This window comes from Cryptotermes secundus, unplaced genomic scaffold, assembly GCF_002891405.2.
Source record: "Cryptotermes secundus unplaced genomic scaffold, Csec_1.0 scaffold18, whole genome shotgun sequence".
NCBI classification, from domain to species: domain Eukaryota; kingdom Metazoa; phylum Arthropoda; class Insecta; order Blattodea; family Kalotermitidae; genus Cryptotermes; species Cryptotermes secundus.
In genome coordinates, this window is record NW_019735461.1 from 53,422 (window position 1) to 79,953 (window position 26,532).

The 26,532-nt window shown below is 41.8% G+C and overlaps 1 protein-coding gene across 1 annotated transcript in view; it reads left to right on the forward strand.

Moving 5' to 3' along the window:
* The window catches only part of LOC111869258 (venom dipeptidyl peptidase 4), a 47,880-nt gene extending 21,588 nt beyond the window's left edge, over positions 1–26,292 (forward strand). Inside the window, exons 8-15 of the mRNA XM_023860638.2 lie at positions 1,900–2,000; positions 3,434–3,557; positions 4,104–4,348; positions 7,553–7,960; positions 11,869–12,063; positions 17,906–18,066; positions 19,541–19,752; positions 25,835–26,292. Coding sequence (XP_023716406.1) covers positions 1,900–2,000; positions 3,434–3,557; positions 4,104–4,348; positions 7,553–7,960; positions 11,869–12,063; positions 17,906–18,066; positions 19,541–19,752; positions 25,835–25,948 — 1,560 coding nt within the window. The 3' untranslated portion in view covers positions 25,949–26,292. The remainder of the gene's footprint in view (positions 1–1,899; positions 2,001–3,433; positions 3,558–4,103; positions 4,349–7,552; positions 7,961–11,868; positions 12,064–17,905; positions 18,067–19,540; positions 19,753–25,834) is intronic.
* The last annotated feature ends 240 nt before the right edge of the window (positions 26,293–26,532 follow it).

The following is a 26,532-nucleotide window of genomic DNA, read 5'->3' on the forward strand; positions in this document are numbered from 1 at the left end:
ATTTGCTTTCCATATATATATATATGTATACATTTTAATATATAAAACTGATGATTAGAATACTTACATCCATGGCCCGCAGAAGAAGATTGATATACGTATTTCGAAAACAGTATGAATCAGGCCACTGATTTGATTCTTATATAACTAAATTGGTTAAATTTCCAAATATCTTAGGAACTAAAAAATAAAATTAATAATTTCAATGAAATTAATTGAAGTATGAGTAAAATATTTTAGGTAATCATGTAAAAATTATTCACTTACACACAAAATAATTCTGAAGAAACAAGTTTCGTTTTGATCGGAAATCTGAACACAAAGAAAAAAACGTGATATGATTGGAAACTCAACAAGTGACATTTCTCAAGACTCTTCGACGTTACTCAAGACAGGACCCGTTTCATGATGAAATAATTAGCGAGAAACAGGAAGACTCTACTAATTTAAAAGATATTGTAACATGTTGCGCGACTGAGAACCCCCCTCCACCCTCCTCTCCACGGTAACGTAGCGCTCCCCGCCACTCCCCTCCGCGGTGACGTCACGCNATTATAGACTCAGAAGGAAAAGAGACATTGGAAGAGCAAGTCGAGATGGTCCGACTAGATTCTGGGCCTCGGAAGAGGACCAAATGGCCATATCTTTGGTAAAGTGGAAAGAACGAATACGAATATTTTAGAAAGGGCCAAGACTACCTCTTCCAAGTCCTCCTTGACTGGTTAGACGTATTGACACATATCGTAACTTAGCAGGTTACTAAGTGTCACGAAATAAACGACCCCAAATGTCGTGATAGTGGCTTGAAATAAATTCTGGCCAGTTTCTCCCCACCTATCCATGTCACTCTTGTTCTACAAATCACCTCATTGCTGCAACATAACAGCAGTTCTTGTTGCAATGCGGTTAGAAAGGGAATATGAAATATTTCTGACAGGTCCTAACTCGAACATCGGTCATATTCACACACACACACTATAATTTGTTTACGGCAGAATTCATCGGAGTCCCTATAAACACTAAAGATATCTTTACTTGATACTGCTTAATCAAAAAACAGTCTCGTTGTTAGATAAGCAGCCCTGGTTCTTAGTTCTCACTTGGAGCGCCTGGCTCAACCGGTACCATCTTGATATTGAATGTGTGCGGGTCAGCCTAGATAGACACTGCAGGCGTTTGGCTGTTTTTGTTCCAGTTTGCTGCCCTCTTAAACCCAAACCGACACGTTTATATGTGTATCTTTTCCGCAATACATGAATTATTAGACAACGGATTAAGATACGTGAATATGAATTAATTTTTACATTTTTAATTTGTTTTCTTGGCTATTTGCGAAACTGCATCAACTACTGAAGCTATGTGGGGTCAGATTTAGTCTGGTGGAATGAATGCGAACTGTAAACCAGCAGAAATATCGAAATGAATGGTTATGATGTCATGCAAGATAATATATTTTACAAGTGGGACTCAACAAAGTCACCAATTAGTTTAACTGAAATTAACTATGTAGTACCAGAAACAAAAGGTTCGACATCTGTGTTTGACCCCAATTCGAAGCCACAATTCATTCAAATTTACTGCCCAATAGGTCCCTCGGAATGTTTTCCTCCTTCCCTGTTCTCACTTCTTCCTGGATTAGAGATAAAGGGTATACTCGCCCTTGTATCGAAGCATTACTGCATGATGGCAGGGGAACGTTGTGGTAAAGGTCCATGCATTCTAGATCTCAATACTATATGCATGTAAGTGGTCAGCTTCAAACTGAATCCCCAAGGAAACCTACCCCATGCACCACTGCATAAAATGGTGGGTGGCTGACAAACCTAGTTAGTGCACAATATTGATGGGAACCAAAATGTCTGATAATTATGCAAACCTCTGCGACCCTCTGTGTTGCAGCCCGGAACAACAAACCCCCTGGTCTCACTCCATGTGGTGGACCTTACGAAACCGTCGTTCAGTTTCGTGGATCTCCCGGCTCCTGTAGACGTCGTCTCACTGTGAGTATCGCTCTGTCTCTTGCTTTAGCTCCTTCATTTCTTTCTCTTCTCCTTTCTCTTTAGTTTTCTGTTTCTTCTGTAAAGGTAAAAATGGTAAAGTTGTCTCTGTGCTTAATTAATTAAGAACTATGACATGAAGACGTATGGGAAGGTGGACATAGCTGCATCCTTCTTGACTTAGGCACTAAATGAAGGTGATTTGGCAGCTTGAAGCCCTGGCCGCTGCAACCCCGGGGGAAATCGCCCCCAGTACCGATTGGATAGGAGGCTGGGTGGGCGCCTGAATTGGTCTGGACGATGTGGAAAATAAAAAAAGGAACTTGCCTTGTCGGGAGTCGAACCCAGGCAGCTGTATTTCTTCCATATTTCTTTTTCTTTCTTCCTTTCTCTGTCCTATATTTGCAATATATTCCTCTCCTTTTTCGTCTTTTATTTTTCCCTCTCTGTTTGTTATTGTTTTCCCTCCTTCTCCCCTTTCGCTATTTTAATGTTACATTTTCTGGCCTTCTTTCTTTCTTGTTGGATGAACTCCGATTCTCAATTCCGCTTCACTTGTCCATTCACCGAAGTTTCTCACATATTTTGGTGCATACGAAATTAACTCGTTTAATAGCCAATTACTTTTTTTTTATGTATCTCCATTTATTTGTACAGTCGGTTCATATTAAGGACTGTAAGTACATCTTGTGAAATGCTTAATCTAAGGCTTGAATAATAAGAAAGAACATATCAGGGAGAGTAATGCTCCAGTGAGCATTCTCTAGGGATCTATTTCGAGTGTAACTTTATTACAGTATGTATTGCATTTATGTGAAGCGCGTCGTTAGGTCGGTTGGCTTATGCCTTTTGAGTCTTCTGGGCTCGTCTGCGTCGTTTAATACTCGTAATGTGGTTGCCAGTTCATTTGGATGTGCTGTTATCTTGTATTTATATTTACGGCTGATGTTTGTTGTTTCTTCCCGTACTGCGGCTATGCCTAGATCGACATGTAGCAATCTGTTTGGGACGTACCACGGTGCATTGACTATGGCGCGAAGCACTTTATTTTGAAATCTCTGCAACATTTCTATGTTGGATGTACTTGCAGTTCCCCATAATGGTGTGCCGTAAGTCCAAATAGGCTTCAGTATTGTCTTGTATACTCGAAGTTTATTTTCAGTAGACAGTTCTGACTTTCTGCCAATTAGCCAATGCATCTGACTAAATTTAATGTCCAGTTATTTCCTTTTGGCGGGAATATGTGTGGGCCAGGTCAACCGCCGGTCCAGGTGAAGGCCTAAGTATATGATTGATTCCTCTTGTGGTATGCATGTTCCGTTTAATAGTACCGGAGAGTAGGTTCCGTGCCTCAAAGCGAAGGGCCAATTACTAATCGCAGAATCGTCCAAATCTAATTGAGCAACGCAGACAAACGGACAGCCATATTTTTTCAGGGACCACATTCTGTACACTGTCGACTGGGCAAATGACTACGAGGTGTCCGTCGTTTGGACCAACAGGGTACAGAATCTGGGAGTGCTGCAGATATGCACAGCGAGTACTGGCAACTGCCACACCGTGAGTACAGACCTTCACATGGCCCTCCCTTTCTTTGGCCTTTGTTTCCGCATATCAGCAGATTCAGGGGCCTTGTATTATCTGACGACATCAGAATATACATTGAGTTGTTTGTGCCTTGTTTCAGGGCATGAACTTCAATGCTTGTATGATTAAGTAACTTTGTGCCTGTTTAATGCTAGTGGCTACCATCGTAAGAACAAGTATGAATACAATATCTATGCTATTCATCTTATCAAAATATTAAAGTGGTATCAGATATGTATCTCATTTATTTTTCCAAATTCTATTGAAACAATTTTTCGACGTACTGAATATTTAAGCATACAGAAGGCAAAACTTTTTGTGAAGTTTAACATTATGTTATCTTTGTAAATTGCGGTATTTAATATTTATAGCTCTAATGTTGGTGGAATTAATCACAGCAGATTTATACCTGCAGCAGGCTTAGAATGACTTCAAGACAAATCAGGGATAAAAATCACCAAAAGCGCGTGCTACTGCGACCATCATAACCAAACAATATGTAACAATATGTGTGTCTAGATACACCAGCTGTCCGAAACTGCCGGCTGGCTTGAAGTCGTGCCTCCAACTTTCGATGGCAGTGGTGCACGACTAGCCACAGTGTTGCCACAAGACCAAGGCAGCACACAAGGCAATTACGCTCAAGTTACTCTGCTCTCCCGGCGTGCTTCTCTACGAGAATCATTGGCAATGGAAACGCCACTTACTTTCGGACGCTCCGTGGTAACGTACATATACGGATGGGATAAAACCAACGACACCATGTGAGTAACAGCTGAGGAATAAACTACAAAAGGTTGACGTGTGTAGTAAAATAAGGATGTATGTGTTATTTCAGTTGTGTCGAAAACGAAAAAGGATAGGAAAAGAAGCACTCAGTTCAGCTAGTTTAGACACGGTTTAATTGAAATCTTTGGGGACATAAAGAAGGACCCTCAGGTTTCGTGGAAGCATAGAATGCTCTGACCACCCGAAAAACCATCACCTACCCAAGAAAGCCTTTCACCATTAACTTTACTGAGTCTGAGTCTTCTTGAAGCCCTGCGCAGTAGAATGAGCCTACTTGTCTGGCAGTGAATTGGTTTACTTCTTTTGGCTTATTTTGGATTTCATCCATCGTCTAGTATGTAAAAGACGAAAGACCACAACGTTTCGGAGACTGGATATGTCTCTGTCTTCAGATGGGTAGTGAAGGATAAACCTACTCAGTTGGCCCCGTTAGAAAGAGCTAGTTTCAATCCAGTGATTTCTAACGGGCCCAACTGAGTAGGTTTATCCTTCCCTACCCACCTGAAGACGGAGACAGACTCAGTTTCCGAAACGTCGTGGTCTTTTGTCTTTTACATACTAGACGATGGATGAAGTCCAAAATAGGCCGAAAGAAGTACAGTATACGCCATCGTCAGAATCCTTTCAAGTCTATCAGTGAATTGGTTCTTTGTTAGCTTCTTAGGAAGGTAGTTTCGAGTGTGATTAAATTTCTCTGCACCAGAAAATTGAAATTTTATATCAAATACTCTTTAACATTACATCTCCTTTGCTACTAACAAACTCCACGGAGCAGATACCTTCTCGAAAAGTTAATACTTGTCTTCACATCTCATCTATTCTTCTGCCTTGCAGTACCGTATATAACTGAATGCCCAGCCAGTGGGCGAGTTGATTTGCTACTTAGTAGTACGGAATGTAGTTAAATCTGTCTCAATCAGTAAATGAATCTTTAGTATCAATTAATTTCTACCAATAATTTTTACTAACCAAGTCCACCGGTCACGGTAGCCGATCGGCCTAAGGCATGTACTGTCTTCGCTCGCTAGCTCGCTCGGAAGCCGGGATCGTGGGTTCGAATCCCACACAAGGTATGGATGTTTTTATGTTTACGTGTTTATTCTGTGTGTGTGTGTTGTCCTAAGTTCAGGTAGAGTCCCTGCTACGAGCTGAGCATCCATTCAAGGAGTCCTACCGTCTGTAAAAAATCATGAAATTGAAAAATCAGAGGCCAGACCTAAGGGGGCTGTACAGCCAAAGCAAAAGAAAAACCAACTCCACGTTGTACAAGCCTTCTTGAAAAACTAAGAGTTATTAAATCAATAAATTGTGGACATTCTATTGATAACGATGATTCATTGTAGTATTCATATGTCGACTATTCTTTAAAACATCTAAGAAGACGCCAGTTCTCTAACACGTGTTGGTACTTAATTGCCACTTAATTGGCCTAAGATTATTGGAACGTAAAGCTGCTCTTTATTCAGAGAAATAAGCTCTATTTTCAGTTAGTATGAAACTTAATTTTCTTTTGGTTTCAATACGACAGAAAATACTGAAATTTGACTGAATAATGAATACCAGTCAGAAATGCACGCATCTAGCGCTGGTTTGCGACTCGCTGTACAAGATACGTGGAGTGCATATACAGTATTAAGGGCTTTCACTTTTATATTTGTAACATTGATATATTTGCTGTACATGTAACTATATACAAAATATAATGGTATCCATGTAGCCCCAATGATTTCATCTATATATGGACTTAACCTTGAAAAAAGAATATTGGACAAAATTTTATATGAAGTTGATAGCAGTGATATCCCCCGATAATTACTACAGTCAGTTTTATCACCCTTCTTGTGAACTGGTACAATAATAGACTCCTTCCACTGATCAGGCAATTTTTCCTTATGCCAAATAGAATTAATTTGATTCTGGATCTTAGAACGTAATATTTCGCCTCCTGCTTGAATAAGTTCTCGTCACCAAAATGCAGGGCAAAATCATGACATAAAGATAGGAAAAAGATGTTTTGAAAATGTGGCACAGTTCAGATATTTGGGAACAACGATAACAGATCGAAACCTGATTCAGGAGGAAATTAAGAGGCGAGTGAACGCGGGTAATGCTTGCTACCATTCAGTGCAGAACCTTTTGTCTTCTCGTCTGTTGCCCAAGAACATAAAAATTAGAATATACAAAACTATAATTTTGCCTGTGGTTCTGTATGGGTGTGAAACTTGGTCTCTGACATTAAGGGAGGAACATAGACTGAGGGTGTTTGAGAACAGGGTGTTGAGGAGAATATTTGGACCGAAGAGAGATGAAGTGACAGGAGGTTGGAGAAAACTGCATAATGAGGAGCTTCATAACTTGTACTCTTCTCCAAGTATAATTAGAATGATCAAGTCAAGGAGGATGAGGTGGGCAGGTCATGTAGCACGAATGGGGGAGACGAGGAATGCGTATAGGATATTGGTGGGAAAGCCAGAAGGAGAAAGACCAAGGCGTAGGTGGGTGGACAATATTAGAATGGATCTTAGAGAGATAGGATGGGATGGTATAGATTGGATAGATCTGGCTCAGGGGACCACTGGAGGGCTCTTGTGAACACGGTGACGAATCTTCGGGTTCCATAAAATGCTGGGAAATCCTTGAGTAGCTGCAGAATTGGCGTCTCCTCCAGAAGGGCTCAGCTCCATGAGTAAGTAAGTAAGGAATCCCTGTAGGAGGCCTTGGAGACATATAGGGTTGTGAGATGTTGAGGCTCCCATATTTTCTAGACATGAGGCTCACAGATGGCGGTAAAATTTTCACTTTTACTCGCCGGCCGCCCTTTAGCCCCAGAAAGATTCCTGGTACTCATTTCTATTTGAGGCTAAGTCGATCCTAGGACCATAGTGCGGCGGGAAAGATTAAATCAATTGAAAATCTAGTGACATCACCGGGAAACGAACCCGCTCCCTTCCGGCTTTTAGGATAGTACCTCAACCAACTACGTTACCGCGTGGCCCCACATGTAATTATACACAAGAATAATTGAACCGGATAGTGCCAGGAACGATTAGATTTAGGACAGGAAATATTCTACCCATATTAACTTGTTTCCTTTTTGTGTGAGATAATTACTTGTATTTCATTTCTTCCATCTACGTTCTCTCTCTCAAATTGTTTTACTTTTCCTCCTTTACGTACAGATACTATCAATCGACGCCTGAGCTCTCGCCATCACAACGGCATGTGTATGCAGTGGCAGCAGATGGCAGCAGCGCACCCCGCTGCCTGTCATGCGACGTGCAGACTCTGGAAGGCCGTGCCTGCCTGTACGCCTCTGCTTCGTTCAGCACCGACCTCAGCTACTTGGCGCTGACATGCTCTGGTCCGGACCCGCCTCACGTGGCCCTGTACAGGGCGAAGGATGCGTCCCTGCTCGCACTGTGGGAAATTAACCAGAATCTGAGACAAAAAATAGCAGGTCGAGACCTGCCGGAGATAGTGAATGTTGACGTGGATGTGCCCGATGGATTCGTTGCAAAGGCACGCCTCTGGCTCCCACCTGGAGCAGACACTAGCGGTCAGACAAAGTACCCCATGTTAGTCTACGTGTAAGTATACAGCAACAATCTGAAGGCGAACAGTAGCGTTAAGGTCCGTATCAGGACCTGTACACGCATCTTGCCACTCACATTTTCATGCAGATTAAGAGGAAGTGAGCTTCGTGGTCAAGTGATTAGTGTTCCTGCATCTTGTTCGGGAGGTCCTGGGCTTAGATCTCAGCTTGCAGACCTGACATTTTCACTGAAAATTTTCGTCGTCCTGTCAGTTCCTCCACTAGAATGCTGAATAACAGCTCTAATTTCTTAGTGCCACATTATATTATTTATTGTGGTCTACTTAACGACACTGTCATGGGCTCAGATTATAGATCATCAGATGATGGAATGATTATTGACTAACGAAATGGTGTGGAAGGAAAGGGTCGATGATTATTGTGACGTACGGCTTAAAAGCCGAGTATCGGAGTCGGAGCCAGACGTCCACTGCCAGCCAACGTCTAGGCAAAAGTATTCCCAAGCGCTGTAAGAATAGGCGCCCATTGCTACACAAATGTGACTCACTGTTTCACTTTTGAAAGCCGATAACCACGGCAACGAATTGTAGGTTGCACAGGAAGGATTACTTAAAATAGAAATACGCAACGTGACAGCCTTCGTGGTGTCCATTATCACGGCCGCCTAACAATTACAACCAGGAACGAGCCGTGGAAGTTCAGAAGCACAATACGACGGAACGCGGAAGAAGTGACTCGGTAGTGAACCAAAGTGCTTTCGAGAACGAAGCAGAGAGGGATTAGGTATCCAGAAGGAGCTGAGTGTGTGAACTGATATAACCGAGTGTGATTGCAATAGTGACGTCAAATAAATCCAACCCGTTATTTTCGTCACGCTTACCACCCTACACGTGACAGTATGCAGTAATCGTTCTATAGTATAGTCTGAGCCAGTAACATGGTCGTCACATGAATCATGTGGCACTAAGAGAGAAACAAACAACAACCAAGACTCTTTGGCAAAATTATTAAATAAAGAGCTGATGATTACTTGACCAGTAATGATATTACCTGGTTATATGGAAGCCAAAATTTATTTATTGTGTTCACAAAAGTCCGTCATTGAACCGTAATGAGAACCATTTCAATAGAGTACAAAACTAAACACAATATTTCCCTTTGACATGTTTTAATCTTACCATGTAAGCTTACATCTCCAAAGTGGGCATAGAATGTGACTTATTCCGATCACGACTGTACTGGCTCAAAGCTACTGGTTCAAAATCTGGCTGATTGACCCAAACTAAAACAACGTGGAATTCTAAATTTGCTAAATTTGCACGAGCACGAAGCAGATGGACATACTGAGATAAAAAGCGCGATGTGCTCGTCTTCAAAACTATACCACCCCCTTTATATATATATATATACAGAGTGTCCCAGGAGGAATGTGCCAAACTTCGGGAGGGTGTTCCTTATGTTAAAGTATGCCGATATAACCCAAAACACCTATGTCCAAAGTTGAACGGTTACGGAAATAATGGCCAGAGAAGTGTGAATCTTTGATCGGTGTTACACACTTGTTGATTACCAAATATATATTAAAATTGGCAGGAATATGTGGTTTCTGTAATATTAAAAATGTACGTAACATAAAACTAACTTGTGAGTGACATGAAGCTGTTAAATTGAACTACAAAAAACTCGCACGCCATGTCAAAGTTGTCGTTAAGAGTTCCAAGCACTATACATGACACATGAATGACAAGGGCTGACGTAACAAAAAACTGACTGCGCGTTCTGGTATGCGAGTGTATGGGGCTAACGTGAGCTGCCATCACCACACTCAAGGACAAACACAGATAAGAGTAGCCAGCTGACAGCTACAGTGCGTGGACCCGCCAGAAGACCACACTTTTCTCTGGCCATTATCTCCGTAACCGTTCAACTTTGGACATAGGTGTTTTGGGTTATATCAGCATACTTTAACATAAGGAACACCCTCCCGAAGTTTGGCACATTCCTCCTGGGGCATTCTGTATATATATATAATTTAGCCCCGTGACAGTTTCGCATTAGTTACAATTAATCAAGGCCGCTCTATAGCTCAAGAGGTTAGTCGCTGGCTTCCCACAGCAGCGGCCCGAGTTCGATCCCGTGTCTGGTCAAGTGGGATTTGTGGTGGACAAAGTGGCGCTGGAGCGGTTTTCTCCGAGTACTTCGGTTTCCCCTGCCAAACTTCATTCCAACAAATTCTCCATCATCATAATCACACGGGGCAAGTACAATAGGCCAATCAGTGGCCGCCGTGCCGAGTGGACCCAGCCGGACTCCACCCCCAACTAAGCGAATGCAAATCATCAGGTCCAGCTTCCCTACATAATCTACTAATGTATAATTTCTGAAACTGTTGAGTGGAGTAAGAATTTTCTTAAATTTCTGCCACATCGATACTGCGTGGAGAGCTACCATACAACTCGCCGGCTGTCACCCTGCCTCTATAAAACTCAGTGTAGTCTGTTGATGTTCATAAGTTCTAACTAACTAAGCTACTGCTTAAAGTCCGTGATTTAGGACAACGTATAGGGGTCAGAGTTCATATCTGTGTTTGGTGCTTTAAAAATGAAAGAAATATAGACACACCGTAATACAGCAGGACTCCAGTTACTCAGTTGATATTGGAGGCCACAGTCCACGAAGGTCAGTTTACAAATTTGGACTCCGAAAGTTTCAATCCTATACTGAGTAGATTAAAAAAAGATCTTAGTGGGTATTTGACGTAAGCCGCTAAATCGGCGAAATCATTACCAACAGGAATTTTCAGCTAAATGATCATTCAAGCAGGAATTCTCTTCATAACTTTGGAACATTTAAATATTATTGTGTGAATATCGTGTGACCATATACTAAGTGACACTTGTTATCAATTATGTCCGGTAACTCACCTCCAGTTAGTGCCGAGCCCTCCATACGCCTTCATAACATAGAGCTACATGGAAAACTTTATCTTTTTCTTCCTTACTATGCTAGGTAAACTCGGCCTACCGAAATCGTAACTTAACCAAATGCATTGTCTCATTTCCCTAAATTCGACAGATAACCATTTCATCTTCCTTGATAAATACGTTACAAAATACTCGTTAAGCCACCCTTACACATTATACTTTTTCAGAGAACCTATATATTAGAGAAGAGAACATGAACCCGACTTCACCGCGTCACCATTAACGTGGCTATAATTACAAATTATTCTTGTGGTTCACTCTGCGACACTGTCAGTATCCAGATACTGGCCAAGTCGCGAAACAAAATTAACTAAGAATGGAGTCTACATTCTACACTGTATAGCGCCGAGTGTTAGGATGATTGGTAAATAAGACTAGGAATGAAGCAGCCTTTGCCTCTTCCGGAAAACTGCCAAGAGCCTCTGTGGACTGCTGGTGTCCCAGCCCAGAAACTTCTGAATATAAGTTTGAAGCTTAACGCTAAACCAGCCTGCTCGATGTACCATATAAAAGTGCTAATTACACCGGAACGGCGAGCAACTTCAGGGAATGTGAGATTTAAGGTCCCCCCCCGCGGTCTTCTACGTTATGACTCCTCACAATTTACTAGAAGTTCACAGACATTTCGGAGGAACATCATGCCTCCATCTTTATCATTTGAAGATGGAGAGACATACGCTTCTCTAACACTTCGGTGAAATGGTACCAAACTACACGGTGTCACACTCTAGATAACAATATTTTACAACGTAAATTTAATTCTATCAATTTGAGATGAATTTAGACAAATGTTTATGCATTTCTAATATTCCCTACACGTGCTACAATTCCACCTTCTTAGCCACCTTGGAAATTCACGTCCTCGGTTACACATCGGAAGGATGAGTTTCCCGTGATGTATGCACCAATTCAACGTCCTCACTGAACCCGACCAAATTCATGTGATATCTGTTAACAGGTACGGGGGACCGAACTCGGTGCAGATATCTGACGCCTTCACACTGGGCTGGGGCGCCTACCTCACCACAAACCGCAGCATCATATACGCTCTGATTGACGGCAGGGGATCAGGTTTGAAGGGAGATGACATGAAGTTCTCGGTGTACCGGCGCCTGGGCTCGGTGGAGATAGAGGACCAAATCTTGGTTACCATGTGAGTGCACTCCACGCAGCAGGTTCCTTCTTCAGAAGCTAAGAGTTGCGCAGTTACTCAAAGGTTCAACACGGCGCTAACAAGGGCCTGTCGCCGGACCGTCGGGTTCACTCTTCAGATTACNCCTTTAAAATCGATTTCAATATTATCCTCCCATTTATGTTCTCTTCCCATCAGACTTCCCACAATAATTGTATGCATTTTTTATTATTTTCCCCATGAGAGATTCATCTGCACCGCTTATCAGATTATCGGTGATTTTATCATGTTAGTGACATCTGGCGGGGAGTGCAAATTATGACCGATCACAGTGGTCACGCGGTCTAAGTCATGAACTACTTTCGCTCGCTCGAACCCTGGGATCGTGGGTATCTGTGTGCGTTTATTCTGCGTTTGTGCTGTCCTGTGTGCAGGTAGCGGCCTTGCCACAGGCTGATTCCCTTTCCAATGGAGTCCTACCGTGTATAGGATTAAGAAAATGAAAAAGCGGCCGAAATCCAACAAAAAGACTGTAGATAGATGGATGGATGAATAAATAAACAGAGAGATAGATAGATTTTTTGTTAAATTTATTTATTTATTTAACAATATGTAGTTAACAATGAGAATGATATTATATTTAAGCATCCTGTTGCACTCTACACGATAAATGATACAAACTCCGTCCCAAGTGCAAACAATATATATTATATGTCTTTGATCTTGCTCTCTTCTACACTACATGTTTCGGCCTCTAACGGCCATCATCAGGTGTATACTCTTACGTTGCTGCCACACTGAACCCAGTCTAAAATTTAACATTTAAAAAACACATTGTTATTTTCTTCGTTATTATCAACATCTACCTCCTTGATATCTGTCTGGTATGTAGATTATTTTGCACACGTCAATTTTGATTTTCCTGTAGTAGCACTATAAAATCTTTAGTTATAATTTTAAAATCCTTTAAAATTTTCTCTAAATTTTAAATTTAAAATTTAAAATTGTTAGGGTTACTCGCCCTATGTCTAAAGTGCTGCAGCGGCTAGTTCTTGTTTCCACACTGTTCAGGTGTACAGAGCACACGTAGTAAAGACAAGCAGCGGCACGCACACAGGAAGACTACACAGAATAACACCTGTACAGTGTGGAAACAAGAACTAGCCGCTGCAGCACTTTAGACATAGGGCGAGTAACCCTAACAATTTTAAATTTTAAATTTAGAGAAAATTTTAAAGGATTTTAAAATTATAACTAAAGATTTTATAGTGCTACTACAGGAAAATCAAAATTGACGTGTGCAAAATAATCTACATACCAGACAGATATCAAGGAGGCAGATGTTGATAATAACGAAGAAAATAACAATGTGTTTTTTAAATGTTAAATTTTAGACTGGGTTCAGTGTGGCAGTAACATGAGAGTATACACCTGATGATGGTCGTTAGAGGCCGAAACATGTAGTGTAGAAGAGAACAAGATCAAAGACATATAATATATAGTGTTTGCACTTGGGACGGAGTTTGTATCATTTATAATGACAATGATTCTTACAACACAACATGTAAATGAAGGCAATTAATATAAAATAACATATATTTAAATGTGTACTGAATTTTACGTGCCGTTGATGTATACAGTAGTATTAGATCTGTTTGTTGAGTATAATTCGTCCCTCTTCAATTTTTCCAAATATGTGTTTGTGTAGCCAGTACCTCTCGAACGCCTCGACGCCATCTTGCCATATGCTGTAGTGCAGCTCTACATTCAGTAGGAATTGCAGCCTTATACGGTACATGCGTTGATAGTCTGGTGGTTTTTCGTGGGTGTTCTTCGTTGCTAGGTATGTCTTGTATATGGTGGTCTTGGCTAGGGCTATTAAGTAATTGGCAAGTTGTTGGGGTGTGGTATCTACTTTGGGGTATCCATATAATATTTGCATATTTTGCAATGGGTGGGGGCCCAGCAGGTCATGGAGCGTCTTGGTTAGACGGCCCCAGAAGGCTGTGACTGTGGGGCAGTCGAAGAACATGTGATCCGCCGTCCCTGTTGTGCCTGGGCACCAGGGGCCGTCTGGTGTGTCTTTCTTGCCCCATTTGTGCAGCTGTTGCGGTGTGGCTATCCTATTATGTAGCATCCTCCATGAGAAGTCGCCGTCTTTGCTCATAAAGGGGTGGTGATATATTGCTTTCCGCTGGGGTTTTCCCAGTTGCCCATGACATTCTCCGTTGACCATTGCTTTTTTGTCTATGTTGGCTTTAAATAATTGGTTGTATGCCCTGCGTTTGGGTATGGGGAGGGGAGTCAGTTGGCCGTCGGGTTGTTTTATGACGTAAGCGCTGGGGGGTTGTGTTAAAGAAGTGGTCTTCAGTGAAAGGTTTGGGTAATTGTGGTGGAAAAAGGCTTCTGCTTTTCGTAGGTTTGCTGCCAGTCTACGGGTGGTCGGCTGGGATCGGTGTGTTGTGTCGATGTCTTTTAGTTCTTTCCAGTGGCCATTCTCCGTGGTGAGGTCTCCTATGTAAGTTATATTTAGAGCCTTATAAGCTTCGTCAAACATAACTTGGTGGCCGGAAATATGTGGGTTCGTGAGGGTGGAGTCGCGCAAGGGGATGTCTTAGGTCTTCAAGGGATTGTAGGTTGGGGCTAACAATGGGTCTAATGTCGTGCCAGGCTTCGGGTGAACTGGCGTAGAAGGGTGTCAGTCTTGGAAAGCGCGCTGGGTTCAGGTTCAGTTTGAGCACGGCTTCTGCGTGTAGGCCTGGGGCATATATCCTGATGTTGTTTGCTTGGAAGTACCGTGCCAGGCTTCGAGTGCGCTGGTGTAGAAGGGCGTCAGTCTGGGAAAGCGCGCTGGGTTCAGGTTCAGTTTGAGCACGCCTTCTGCGTGTAGGCCTGGGGCATACATCGTGATGTTGTTTGCTTGGAAGTACCGTGCCAGGCTTCGAGTGCGCTGGTGTAGAAGGGCGTCAGTCTGGGAAAGCGCGCTGGGTTCAGGTTCAGTTTGAGCACGGCTTCTGCGTGTAGGCCTGGGGCATACATCCTGATGTTGTTTGCTTGGACGTACCACGCATTCTCTTTGTTATTTAGGGTTATAAAATTAAAAAAAAAATGAAGCGTATGATTTTAATGCGGGTTTGGAAGTGGTGCACACCTATTCCTCCGTCTTCCAGTCTTCCATATATGAAGTTAGGATGTTTCCAGTGTTTGCCCTACAAAGTGAAATTGACTATCAGCTTGTGAATCGTGTCTAGGAATGTGGTGGTGGGTTGGAGTATGGTCAGTACGTGTGCCATTTTGCCTCCAACTAGTTGGTTGAGTATTTGTTTTCGTTCAGGACATGATGTGGCTTGCGGTACTTGTTCCCACTTTTGTAGTATTGCTCGTATCTTGATTTCAAGTTGTGTTCAATTTTGTTGCTGCCAATCGTCTGTGTTGCCTAGGTAGATTCCCAGGTACTTTCCGCCCTGTTCACTCCATTGGAAGCCCAACGGGTGGTCTATTCTGTTTCTCCACCGGCCTACAAACAGTACTTTTGATTTTTGTATGTTTAAGGTGGCTCCTGATATGGCACCATAAACCATGAAGTTTTGCAGCAGGTGTGGAAACCCTTCATCTTTTGTAATAAATACCGTGATGTCGTCAGAATATGCGCTGGTGACCAGTGTTCTGTTGACGGAAGCTGGTATTTGATAGATAGATAGATAGATAGATAGATAGATAGATAGATAGATAGATAGGTAGATAGATAGATAGATAGATTTTTTTAACTGGTAATGATTTTATTATCAATAACAATAATAACAATAACAGTAAATATAACAATTAACAATGGCTTATACTAAATATAATAGTGCTTTTTACAGTAAAGTTCAAACTTATGTTCTAATATCCCTGCTATTGTCAAATATTTCTTGGTTAAATACAATTCTGTCATTTTGAAGTTTTCCTAAGATATTTTTGTGCATCCAGTATTCTTGAAAGTTCTCCATTTCATTCCTGTAATGGCTTTTGTGCATTTCTATATGCATTCTATACTGTAGCCTTAATCGGAACAGTCTCCAGTAGTCTGTTGTTTTGCGGTCGGTGTTATTTGTCGCCATATAGGTCTTGTATATTGTGGACTTGGCTAATACTACTAGGTAATTGGCCAGTTGTTGAGGCGTTTCATTCAAACGGGGGTATCCATAAAGTATAATTTTCTTTTGTAGTTGGTGGGGGCCTAGGAGTTTGTTGAGTATTGTCGTTGTGGCTTTCCATATGTTTTTCACTGCGGGGCAGTCCAGGAACATGTGGTCTAGAGTTCCTTTTATCCCTGGGCACCATGGGCAGTCTGCTGTCGTTCTTCTTCCCCACTGGTGTAGTTTTTCTGATAGATAGATAGATAGGTAGATAGATTTCAATTTTGAAAGTCCTCGTTGTTCAGTTCGCTCCGGCTTCTTGTAACTTCCTCCACCTTACCGAAAATAAACTTCTAGTTTACAAGACAATACTGAAGCATATTTGGACTTACGGCGCACCATTATGGGGAACTGCAAGTACATCTAACATAGAAATGTTTCAGAGATTTCAAATAAAGTACTTCGCGCCATAGTCAATGCACCGTGGTACTTCCCAACCCGATTCTTACATGCCGATCTAGGCATACCCACAGTACGGGAAGAAACCACAAACATCAGCCGCTAATACAAACACAAGATAATGGCACACCCAAATAAAGTGGCAACCACACTACTAAACGAGACAGACGAGCCCAGAAGACTGAAAAGGCATAGCCAAACGACCTAACGACGTGTCTCACATAAATGAAATATATACAACAACAAAGTCACACTCGAAATAGATTCCGGAGAATGTTCACTGGAGGATTACTTTTCCCGACATGTTCTTTCTTAGTATTTTAAGTCTTAGATTAAGTATTTTATAAGATATAATTATAGTCCTTAATATGGACTGATTGTACACATAAACGTAGATACACCAAAAAAATATATGTGTGTGACCATATAACCCCATTGTTCTTACTTCTTGTGCCCGTCTCCGGAGAGTTTCCATTATTCAAGCGAGTTATGCTAGCATCATTTTTAAAAATCTCACATCAAAGAGGAGTACTGAATCAATTAAACCTATCTAGTCCGCCTCATCCGGCTACCCGTCTCGTTGCTCATATTTGTCAAGAATATTCTGAAGGAGAGGACACTTATTTCATTAATTATTAAAATAAGTATGTTGGACTGAAGATAGGCTACGACTTTGTTTCATATGCTACAATATCTTTCAGGCGTGTCTTTCATAAGCGTTTGTACATCGAAGAACACAATTTTTTTTTCGTAATGTTAGAATTCTATCTGGTGGATTAACATGTAAGGACTTAAAAGAATCTCCAACAATCGCATAAATATGGAAAAAGAATTCGAAGCAAACTGGAGGTTTGAATGAGAACATTTATTTCTGAATTAGAATGAATTTTCTATGGAAAGAATAACCAAATTGTACTTATCAGCCTCAAGGGAAGACACCATGTGATATAGACATATCTGGAAACTTGTGTTTACGCGGAAGTTAGGTAAATAGACTGCGAAATCTTATTTGGAGCTTAATCTGTCGGGCTTTTATGTTAACGTTGATGTAAACGCGGATTCTGAAACTAAGACTTTTATGATCACGTGAATAAGTACAGGCTGTTTAAAGGCTATACAATGGGACATTTTTGGTTACTTTTCATTCACTACCTTAGTTGTTCAGGTGCAGCATACTACTTAATGCTATTTATTTGCATACGGCAGAGACCTGTACATGTTGGAAAGTTTACATTTAATTTTCCCTTCAGACACCACAAGGTCAGTTATGTGTTCTCACTTTACAGCACACTGCAGAGTAGGTTCCCATACATTGACCAGACCCGCACTGCCATCTGGGGCTGGAGCTATGGCGGATACGCGACGGCTATGACACTGGCAATCGATAGGTTAGCCATCTTCAAATGTGGTGCTTCAGTGGCTCCCGTCACCAGCTGGATCTACTATGGTGCGTAAATAGTTCTGAAATTGTGGAGCGCGTTCATATAAGTTATCTGAACTTCAGACGTAAACCGTAAATTATACAGACTGTAAAGAAATATATATTACAACGTTCTGTGGTGGATAGATGGGTTCAGTCTGAACATATTTTTTAATATATCAATGTTCGGAAAAGCTTCGTTTACGCGCTAGGGCCTCTGAAATGTGAAGGTGGACGCCGTACCTCTTACCTCTGCGGTTTACTGGTGACATTTACCTAACATTTCTCCAAGAGACCTACCCGAGCTACTGGAAGCGGTGCCTTTGGAAGTCCTTCGTGAAATGCGGTTCCAGCACGATGGCGCCCCGGCACACTGCACTGAAGTTGTCCGTGAGGATTTGGATGAAACTTTTGGCAACAAATGGATTGGAAGTGGAGGACCAATAACCTGATTACCTGGCTCACCTGACTTGACTCCATTGGATTTATTTCTCTGGTGGTACATGCAAAGCCTGGTGTACAAGACTCCAATGGAGACACAACATGATATTGTGGCAAGAATTGCGGTAGCAGCAGAGTTCAGCATGGCCAGGCGGTGCAGAACATACAATGAAATCTGCGGTCGCAATTTTAAGCAACTTTCACAATGTGAAACAACGATAACATCCCCTAAAACTTATACATCCTCTCGGAAAATTTTGTGGCCCTTAGTGCCAAAAGGAAGTGTTTCCGGACATTGGTGTATGAACAAAATATGAGCACGTTGAATCCATCTACAACAGAGCACTGTGCTCGCGGTGCAAGGGCCAAGAGGATCCACCCCTTGTACATTAATTAATTAATTCATTCATTCACTCATTCATCTACCATAGAGAGTTGTAATATATATATTTACACTCTGTATATTCAAAAGCAATTAAGAACCTAGAAATGAAACACAAAACCCCAGGATCGACGCGGCGGCATGACTCCCCGTGTCATATTATAGTGAATTTTTATGAAATATTGGCAAGCTTCAAATTGTCAACTGTAACAGAAAACCAGTCTAAAGTTCCTATTCATTTCGAACCTAACAGACCTTCTGGCTCCTTCCGATTCAGAATTAATTATGAGTATAGTTTGTAATGGGATCAGCTGACAGTCCTTGCCTACATGACAAAGAAGGCTACGATCACGCGTCCATGTGAACTACACTCGTTTTGGAGGAATGGCCGTTCCTCTTATATTCCTGTCGGTAGCATTATACTGCATATGAAACCCACACTTCTAAGCACGAGATATCTCGCCTGAAAGTACAGCCCTTTCACGTTTCTGTCTCGTATTTGAGAAGATCAGCTAAAGAAACAAATTTTCTCTCTCTCAAAGTTTCAAACAAAATTGTATATAAATTACGTGTTGCCACGGCAACATACTGACAGAAGAAGGGATCTTCCAGTACTAATACAGGACCAAGACATCGGTAATCCTTTGATCTGAAATAATGTTAATTTGCTGGTTTCAGACTCCATCTACACGGAGCGATACATGGGACTGCCCTCGTTAGAGGACAACCAACAAGGCTACAACAATAGTGACGTCACGAGGCTGGTAGAAAATTTCAGGGGAAAGCAGTTCTACTTGCTTCATGGTAATGCGGATGACAATGTGCACTACCTGCAGGCAATGGAACTCAGCAGAGCGCTGGAACTCGCCAACATCCTCTTCAGGCAACAGGTGAGTATACTCGTGTGTCCGCTAATGTTGTGAGCATGCGCGTGCACATAAGACGATGTTAAATGGGAATGAAAGTAAAAGCACACTCCCGGCCACTTGCTGGGTGACTATTACACCAAATCTACATTTACACATGCTTGAAAATTGTAAATATGCTATCATAAGTAAATAAATGCTGCTCCCTTTGGTCCACCAGATTACAAGATCCTTTCAAATCAAAGTGTTAAATTCACTAAAATTGTTGAAACTCTCGGGCAGAGTCATTCTGGTGAAGCTGATATTCGATCAACCAGTCAATAAATACCCCCGCTTCATGCAGTGGCGTCGCGACAAACGGATAACAAAACGACACATTTTACAAAGTCTTTTGCCTTTTAAGGGTTCTAGTTCTGGGATATACCGCCACGTGGGCCGTTTGAAGTCAACCGACGTCTCGGAGGAACACATTGTCTCCATCTTCAGGGTCGAAGAATAAGCGAAACAAGAAACCAGCGTGAAGCAGGCAGCAAGTAGCACTTTTGCTTGCTACCAGCTTCAAGCTGGACTGTGCTTCAGTGTCTTGTGTTGTGCCTCACAGTTGCGACACCCAAATTCTTCATACGTGTATCTCGCCGCTGCCAGCCACTTTATTAGGGCCTCAAAACGCTGTCACCAATTTGTTGTGGCGCCCAAGGACTCATTAACTATACTCGTCTCCTACCGAAGTTTGTTCATATCTCTCACCTCGTCCCGTGAACTAATAATTACAGAATAAACCAACAAACGACTCAACGTGTTAAACAACAAAAACAAAAAATATAATTATGCAACAATTAAATACAAGCAGCCTTATATACAGCCTTACGCCTCACACCTGAAAGGCTTCTAAATATCCATTGCACTCATTCTATTAAACCTAATGGTACGAACCAAACCATCATTAAACCAGAGTTCATATCCTAACAATCACTGAGTTCAACCTTGTGCTCTCACAACCAATCAGTGACCCGAACACAGGCAAGGTACTCACTCGAGCCGCAAATAATAAATATGATGATCACTGGCGCCATCAGAACTCCTTCGCACACGACCCTCTGAGCGACAGCTCGAATTCGAATGCCCAAAACAGCTTCTACCTCCCGGTGCCCAAAATTTATCAAAATCTTCTCGCGACGTTAGAAATGTTGTTCGCTCAGAGAAAACCTTAAGGTCGGCAATTCCTTCCTGGCCACAGACCTTCCGGCCAAGAGACGTGCTTATGTGTCCTTCGCTTGATTTGAAAGAATTTTCTGTGAAATACTGTGAAACCGGGTGACAAAGGAATGCGAGACGTCAGTTGCGGCTCTGGCCCCCCTTTTCCGGCCAGTGGTTCACGTAATATATTCATTTTTTACTAAATTTATAATTAATTTCTAATAAAGCGGGCGTAATGTTGTTTACTCGTTAAATACAAATTATAACCCGTAAGTTGGAGGCGACTTTCGGTTGACTTTAACGGACTACACGGCGTTATATTCCAGAAGATAGAACTCACCTTAACCACCGCTGTGAGAACCTCAAAACCTACATTTTCCTTCTTTACAAGCACGTTCTTTTTCTTGTGTTTCATGACAATTAATTTCTGCTGATTCTTTTACATTGTAACCATTGACGGTTAGCAGTCTAAACACGTTATGAAACAATGTAAAAATGCTTTGTAATATTATGATGCCAACAACAGCATTCATCAAGGGGACTGGAAATTTCGTGGTATTGATTTTATGGAACCCACAGATTCAGTACCTTACTATCAAGGGTCCACCACTGGACTCTGTACTGAGGAATAGTGAAATTCCACTATTTCAACCAATTTATTTAAATAAGTTTTCCTCCCATCCACACCTAGGTTTTCCAAGTGAACCCTTACCTTCAGATGTTTCCAACAACATATTCTATGAATATCTCATTTATCCCATTAGTGCTACACGCTCCGTCCATCTCATCTTTCGTGATTTAATCATACTCAGAATTCAAACATATTGTGTCTTCTTTAATCTCCATGGTACGCTCCTCTTCGGAGCAAACACCAACACTATACATTCTCACAGCTGTGTAAACTATGGATACAGGAAGAAATCAGGTTCTGAACTTTCAGCGCAGATAGGTCGACAATGCCGTTGTTTTCTTTGTATGCAGTCTGTGCCATATGGCTTTAACTACGCTTCGCAATATAAAAAGAACACACTGTCTTCCGAAACGTCCCCCTCAGTAAACACAATAGAGTTAACTAGAAGAAATGTTCTGAACACTTTTAAGCAACGGGGCTGATATCGCTAAGATATATTCTCAGAATTTTTCTTCACTCATAATTGTGTCCAGTAAACATTATCACGTCCTATTCACATCTGTGTTCCTTTAAGTACAATAGAAAAACAAAGTTGCCCTTGTGCCATGTAGGTATAGCTCCATCACTCTTTACCTCGGCATTAGATTGCAATGAGTGGTGAGCTTCACGCACCGGAGGCTCCACTTGCTGGGAAATACCCATTGAATAAGAGGTTGGGTGGGCACCAGAGCAGGTCTGGACGCTGTGCCACACACAAGTATCAGGGCTGGAAACATCGAGCCCGACAATTTTAGTTTGAGCATTAGATGGAGTTCAGATGAGAGCTTAACACTCAGGGCGCTTTATCCTCAAGAGAAATGGGCCTTGATCACAGTCGGTAGGAGGATTGGTAATCACAAGAACCGGCCTGAAAACAGCGGTGCTCCTGTTGGAACTCGAGGCTCTGCCGTAATAACTAATTTTGTGACTATGACATGTGATTACAGCGAGCGACTTTTTGGACATTAACCATCTTCCTATTTTGATACAACATTTAGGAGTTTTGAAGGTTAAGAAGACTCCTCGGTTGGGCACAATCGACAGAACTAGTCCTTATCTTCGGACACCAGAACCAACAAAAGGCAAGATGTATAACACAGACACAACATAAACCACCTGCCGGAGTTAAGGCAAAATTTAAAACGCTGCATTCATGAGACCTTGCATGTCCATTTATTCTGAAACGGCTAAAGTATGTATAGCCAGATTCCAACTGAAACGGGCAATTTAAACTTCTTTTCGAAATTATTCTTCCATAAAATTTCATCAATTTCTCATATTTAATTTCTGTATTTTACAATCCATCAGTCACTACCTGGGGCTGGGATAGCTCATTTTGTTTAGCTACAGGTTACAGACTCGACGGCAGTGGTTCGATTCCCTTCAGGCGAAAGATACTTCTGTGTATTCCAAAGCTTCCACACCGCCTCTGGAGCACATACATACAGCCTCCTATGCTGTGGGTACAAAAGGCTCTTTCTCTGGGGTAAGGCTACCAGGACGTGAAGCTGACCATTCTTCTTCGTCTAATGTCGAGGTCAAGAATGTTCGAACTATATCTTAACTCCTCCACACGTCTTCATGGTATTGTGCTTAATTGAAGCAGCACAGGAGAATTTTAATGTAGATCTATACATCCACTCCCCCGTACACCTTAATGCATAGTGCTTAATTAGTTAAGCACAGGGACACATTTGCTTTTATTACAGGGTAATTTTACCTTTTTACCTTTACGTTACCAGTGACACCACTGAAAACATTCCTTTGATTTCTTGAACAGAATTAACCCTGAATATAAAATCTTATCAGAATCTCTCTGCAGAGAGCATTGCTGGCATGTCTGAGCAGTTAGCCTTTCCTTGAGAGGAACTGGGCTCCATGGATTTAGCTGCTTATATAATGGTAGTAAGAAAACCCCTCAAAATAGAACATCCCGTATATCGTAAAGAACCCCAAATAAGCAATGTAATACTACATCAAGAAACGCACAGTACGTTAATCAAATAATCATAAAGGCCTGCTTCCAGTAGGCTCCAGGTAACTGTATCCAGCCATGGTCACTTAGGGCTGCTTAGGGCCACTAATGCCAGTATCGATTGTATCCAGAACATCGGCGAGGCAGTCTCTTATGCCTCCCTCGCCTCTCGACTCCTTGCTCTCTCTTTTTCACTGGTCTCTTCTTCATATTTCCAATCACTTGCTAATTATACAACTCCCCCTGGTTCCTAGGCTGACGTTAACGCACTAGAATTTTAGTCATAAAGAACCCCATTCAGGTCCCAGCTGGCTACCCTACCGTACCTGCGTGGCTTTGCTCAGCGGCGCAGGCGAATATGGAAATGGTAACTTAAAACAAGTCACAAGCGCCTTTTTCCAAAAGCCATATTTTATCGCCATTCATATTTATGTTCCCATGTTATTCGATCTGCTGCTGGATGGCCTCTGTAGTACTCCAGTGTGGCAGTCACTTAGTCGGAAGGGTGCATTACAGTAAATTCTTCAGCTTATCTGGGCTTCCAATAGACTCCTGCCTCCATCTACGTTTCTTCGTACAAACCACCAACATCGTGGTCGAGACGGAAGTATTCCTGTATCGTGTTCGGAAGGAAACGGGTTAAAATCTCGGTTCAGAGGGCGTTTCTCATTGTTTCCTCAGTCCCCCCAGGCCAACTCCGTGTTAGTGGCTCAAAAGGCCGTGCCATGGCTTTGCGGTTAGTCGCCGGCTTCCCACCGCGGCGGCCCGTTTTCGAGTCCGCTTCAGGTTATGTGGGATTTGTGGTGGACAGAGTGACACTGAGGCAGGTCTTCTCCGAGTACTTCGGTTTCCCCTGCAAATTTTCATTCCACTGTCTGCTCCACAATCATCATCATCATTCGTCTGGGGCTGGAAGAACAGGCCAAAAAGTGGCAGCAGGACCAGTCGGGCTCAGTCTCACCCCATGAGAAAAATAGTGCCTTAAATTAAGCCACAACAGCTTCTTTCCACATCACTTCCAATTCATTCTTCATTATTCACCATAACAGTGGATGCTACAGTCTGAGACAACCAGAGCACCACTAAGTAAACAACAAATAAATAAAACCGACAGCTCGTCTGGCCTGAATTTGGAAGTTACCCGGGTTCAGTCTCCTCACCCACTTGGTGTACTATAAAGTTCTGTAACTTTTCTCTGATACTCCAGACAAATATGTATACATTCATTCGAATATTCTCTTGGTCCCTCTGAAGTAGAGGGCATCTGTGAATTACATCGTTTGACTTCAGTTGTTAATCTTATAGAGAGTCAGAAGTTATCCTTGGAAAGGGGATCAGCCCATCGTAAGGTCGCTGCACACACAGGCAAACACAAACACAGAATAAACACAGGCATCCATGTTTCGAACCCACAACGCAAATAAGCGGTTCATACCTTAGGCGGCGCGGCATCTGTGATCGACCAGACAAATATGGATAGGCTTCGACCACTTTGTGTACAGCCTTTACCACCATATATTGCAGGACAATCCTTTCTTTCTAATTCCAAGCTATATAACCTCTGATGCTCGATCTAAATTCTTTGTCTTGCTAATTACTTTCTTGTACTTCTCGCTCGCTTATATAATAATGATTACTTTTCCTCTTTGTTGTGTGTGCGAGATTGCTGGCCTGCAACTGTCTCTCTGCTGTGTTCGAGAGTTTTCTTCCAATCTCCTCTCGTTTCTGCTATATTACCTGCGCATCACCTGTTTGTTGCTTCTTCTGCACTTCTCTCTCGCTTATGCTGGATTATTTCTTGCGCTTCAGTTTGCTTGTCTGATAGCAGACCCGCCATTTTGTTCTTATGCAGCATCATTTTCCTGCACTTCTTCTAAAATTTCGATCTTATACTGGATTATTTGAATGTTGTCTTACCCATTCGTCACTTATTCTGGATTATTTGAATATAATTTTTACTATTCGTCGCTACTGATTGATTATTTGAATGCAATTTTTCCTATTCGTCGCTTCTGATGGATTCTTTTACTGTCTTTCATCACTTATGCTGATTGTTTGAATGCAAAGTTTCATATTCGTCCTTTCTGATGAATTGTTTGAATGATTTCAATACTCATGCTGGATTGTTTGAATGCAATGTTGCCTGTTCGTCACTCATGCTGGATTGTTTGAATGTAGCCCCATTTTTCGTCGCTTAAGCTGGATTACCTTCCCGCACTTCCCCCTCCCCCATGTGTATCTCATACCGAATTATTGTCTTGCAGAGCTACCCAGACGAGAACCACAGCCTTCGTAGTGTGCTGCTCCATGTATACACCTCCATGGATCAGTTTTGGGCCCAGTGCTTCGATCTGGACAATTTTGCCGCCTACGGATGATTTCATGAAAATCGTAAGAAGAAGAAGAAGTGTGCCTACAGCTAAGTTGGTTCCTCGTCAGGCAATCACTAGGATCTCTCACGTTTGCAGTTGTGTGCTTTGCAAAAATAAAGTTGATTGTATAGTACTCCCTGAGCATCGTCATGTTTAAGCGTGAGATATGCCTTTATCCAACATTGCTTAAAGAACATTGGTTTAAGAGTTCCTAAAACATTTCCCAGACAGACTTTATCACACACACGGAAATGTCATTTTAATGGCAGCAGGTACTAGCCCCTCTGCTGTCCATTTCCATCGATATGTTTAATTTCAATGTAAAATTAGAAAATAAATGCATTTTTATTAAGAGATTTCATTGTAAATAATGATGTTACAAATGGTGCTAAACAAGTCAAAACAGAAACTATTTATAGACACACTTCCTTATTCACGTTCCTGCCAATAGAATGACTTCTAATTTAAGACAAATTAATTTTTATCCGCCTCATATGAAAATTACCGCAAATAGAATTAATATTATCAATAAACAAAGAATGATCAATAAAATCTAATATTTATTCGCGTGACTTATAAAATACTGAATT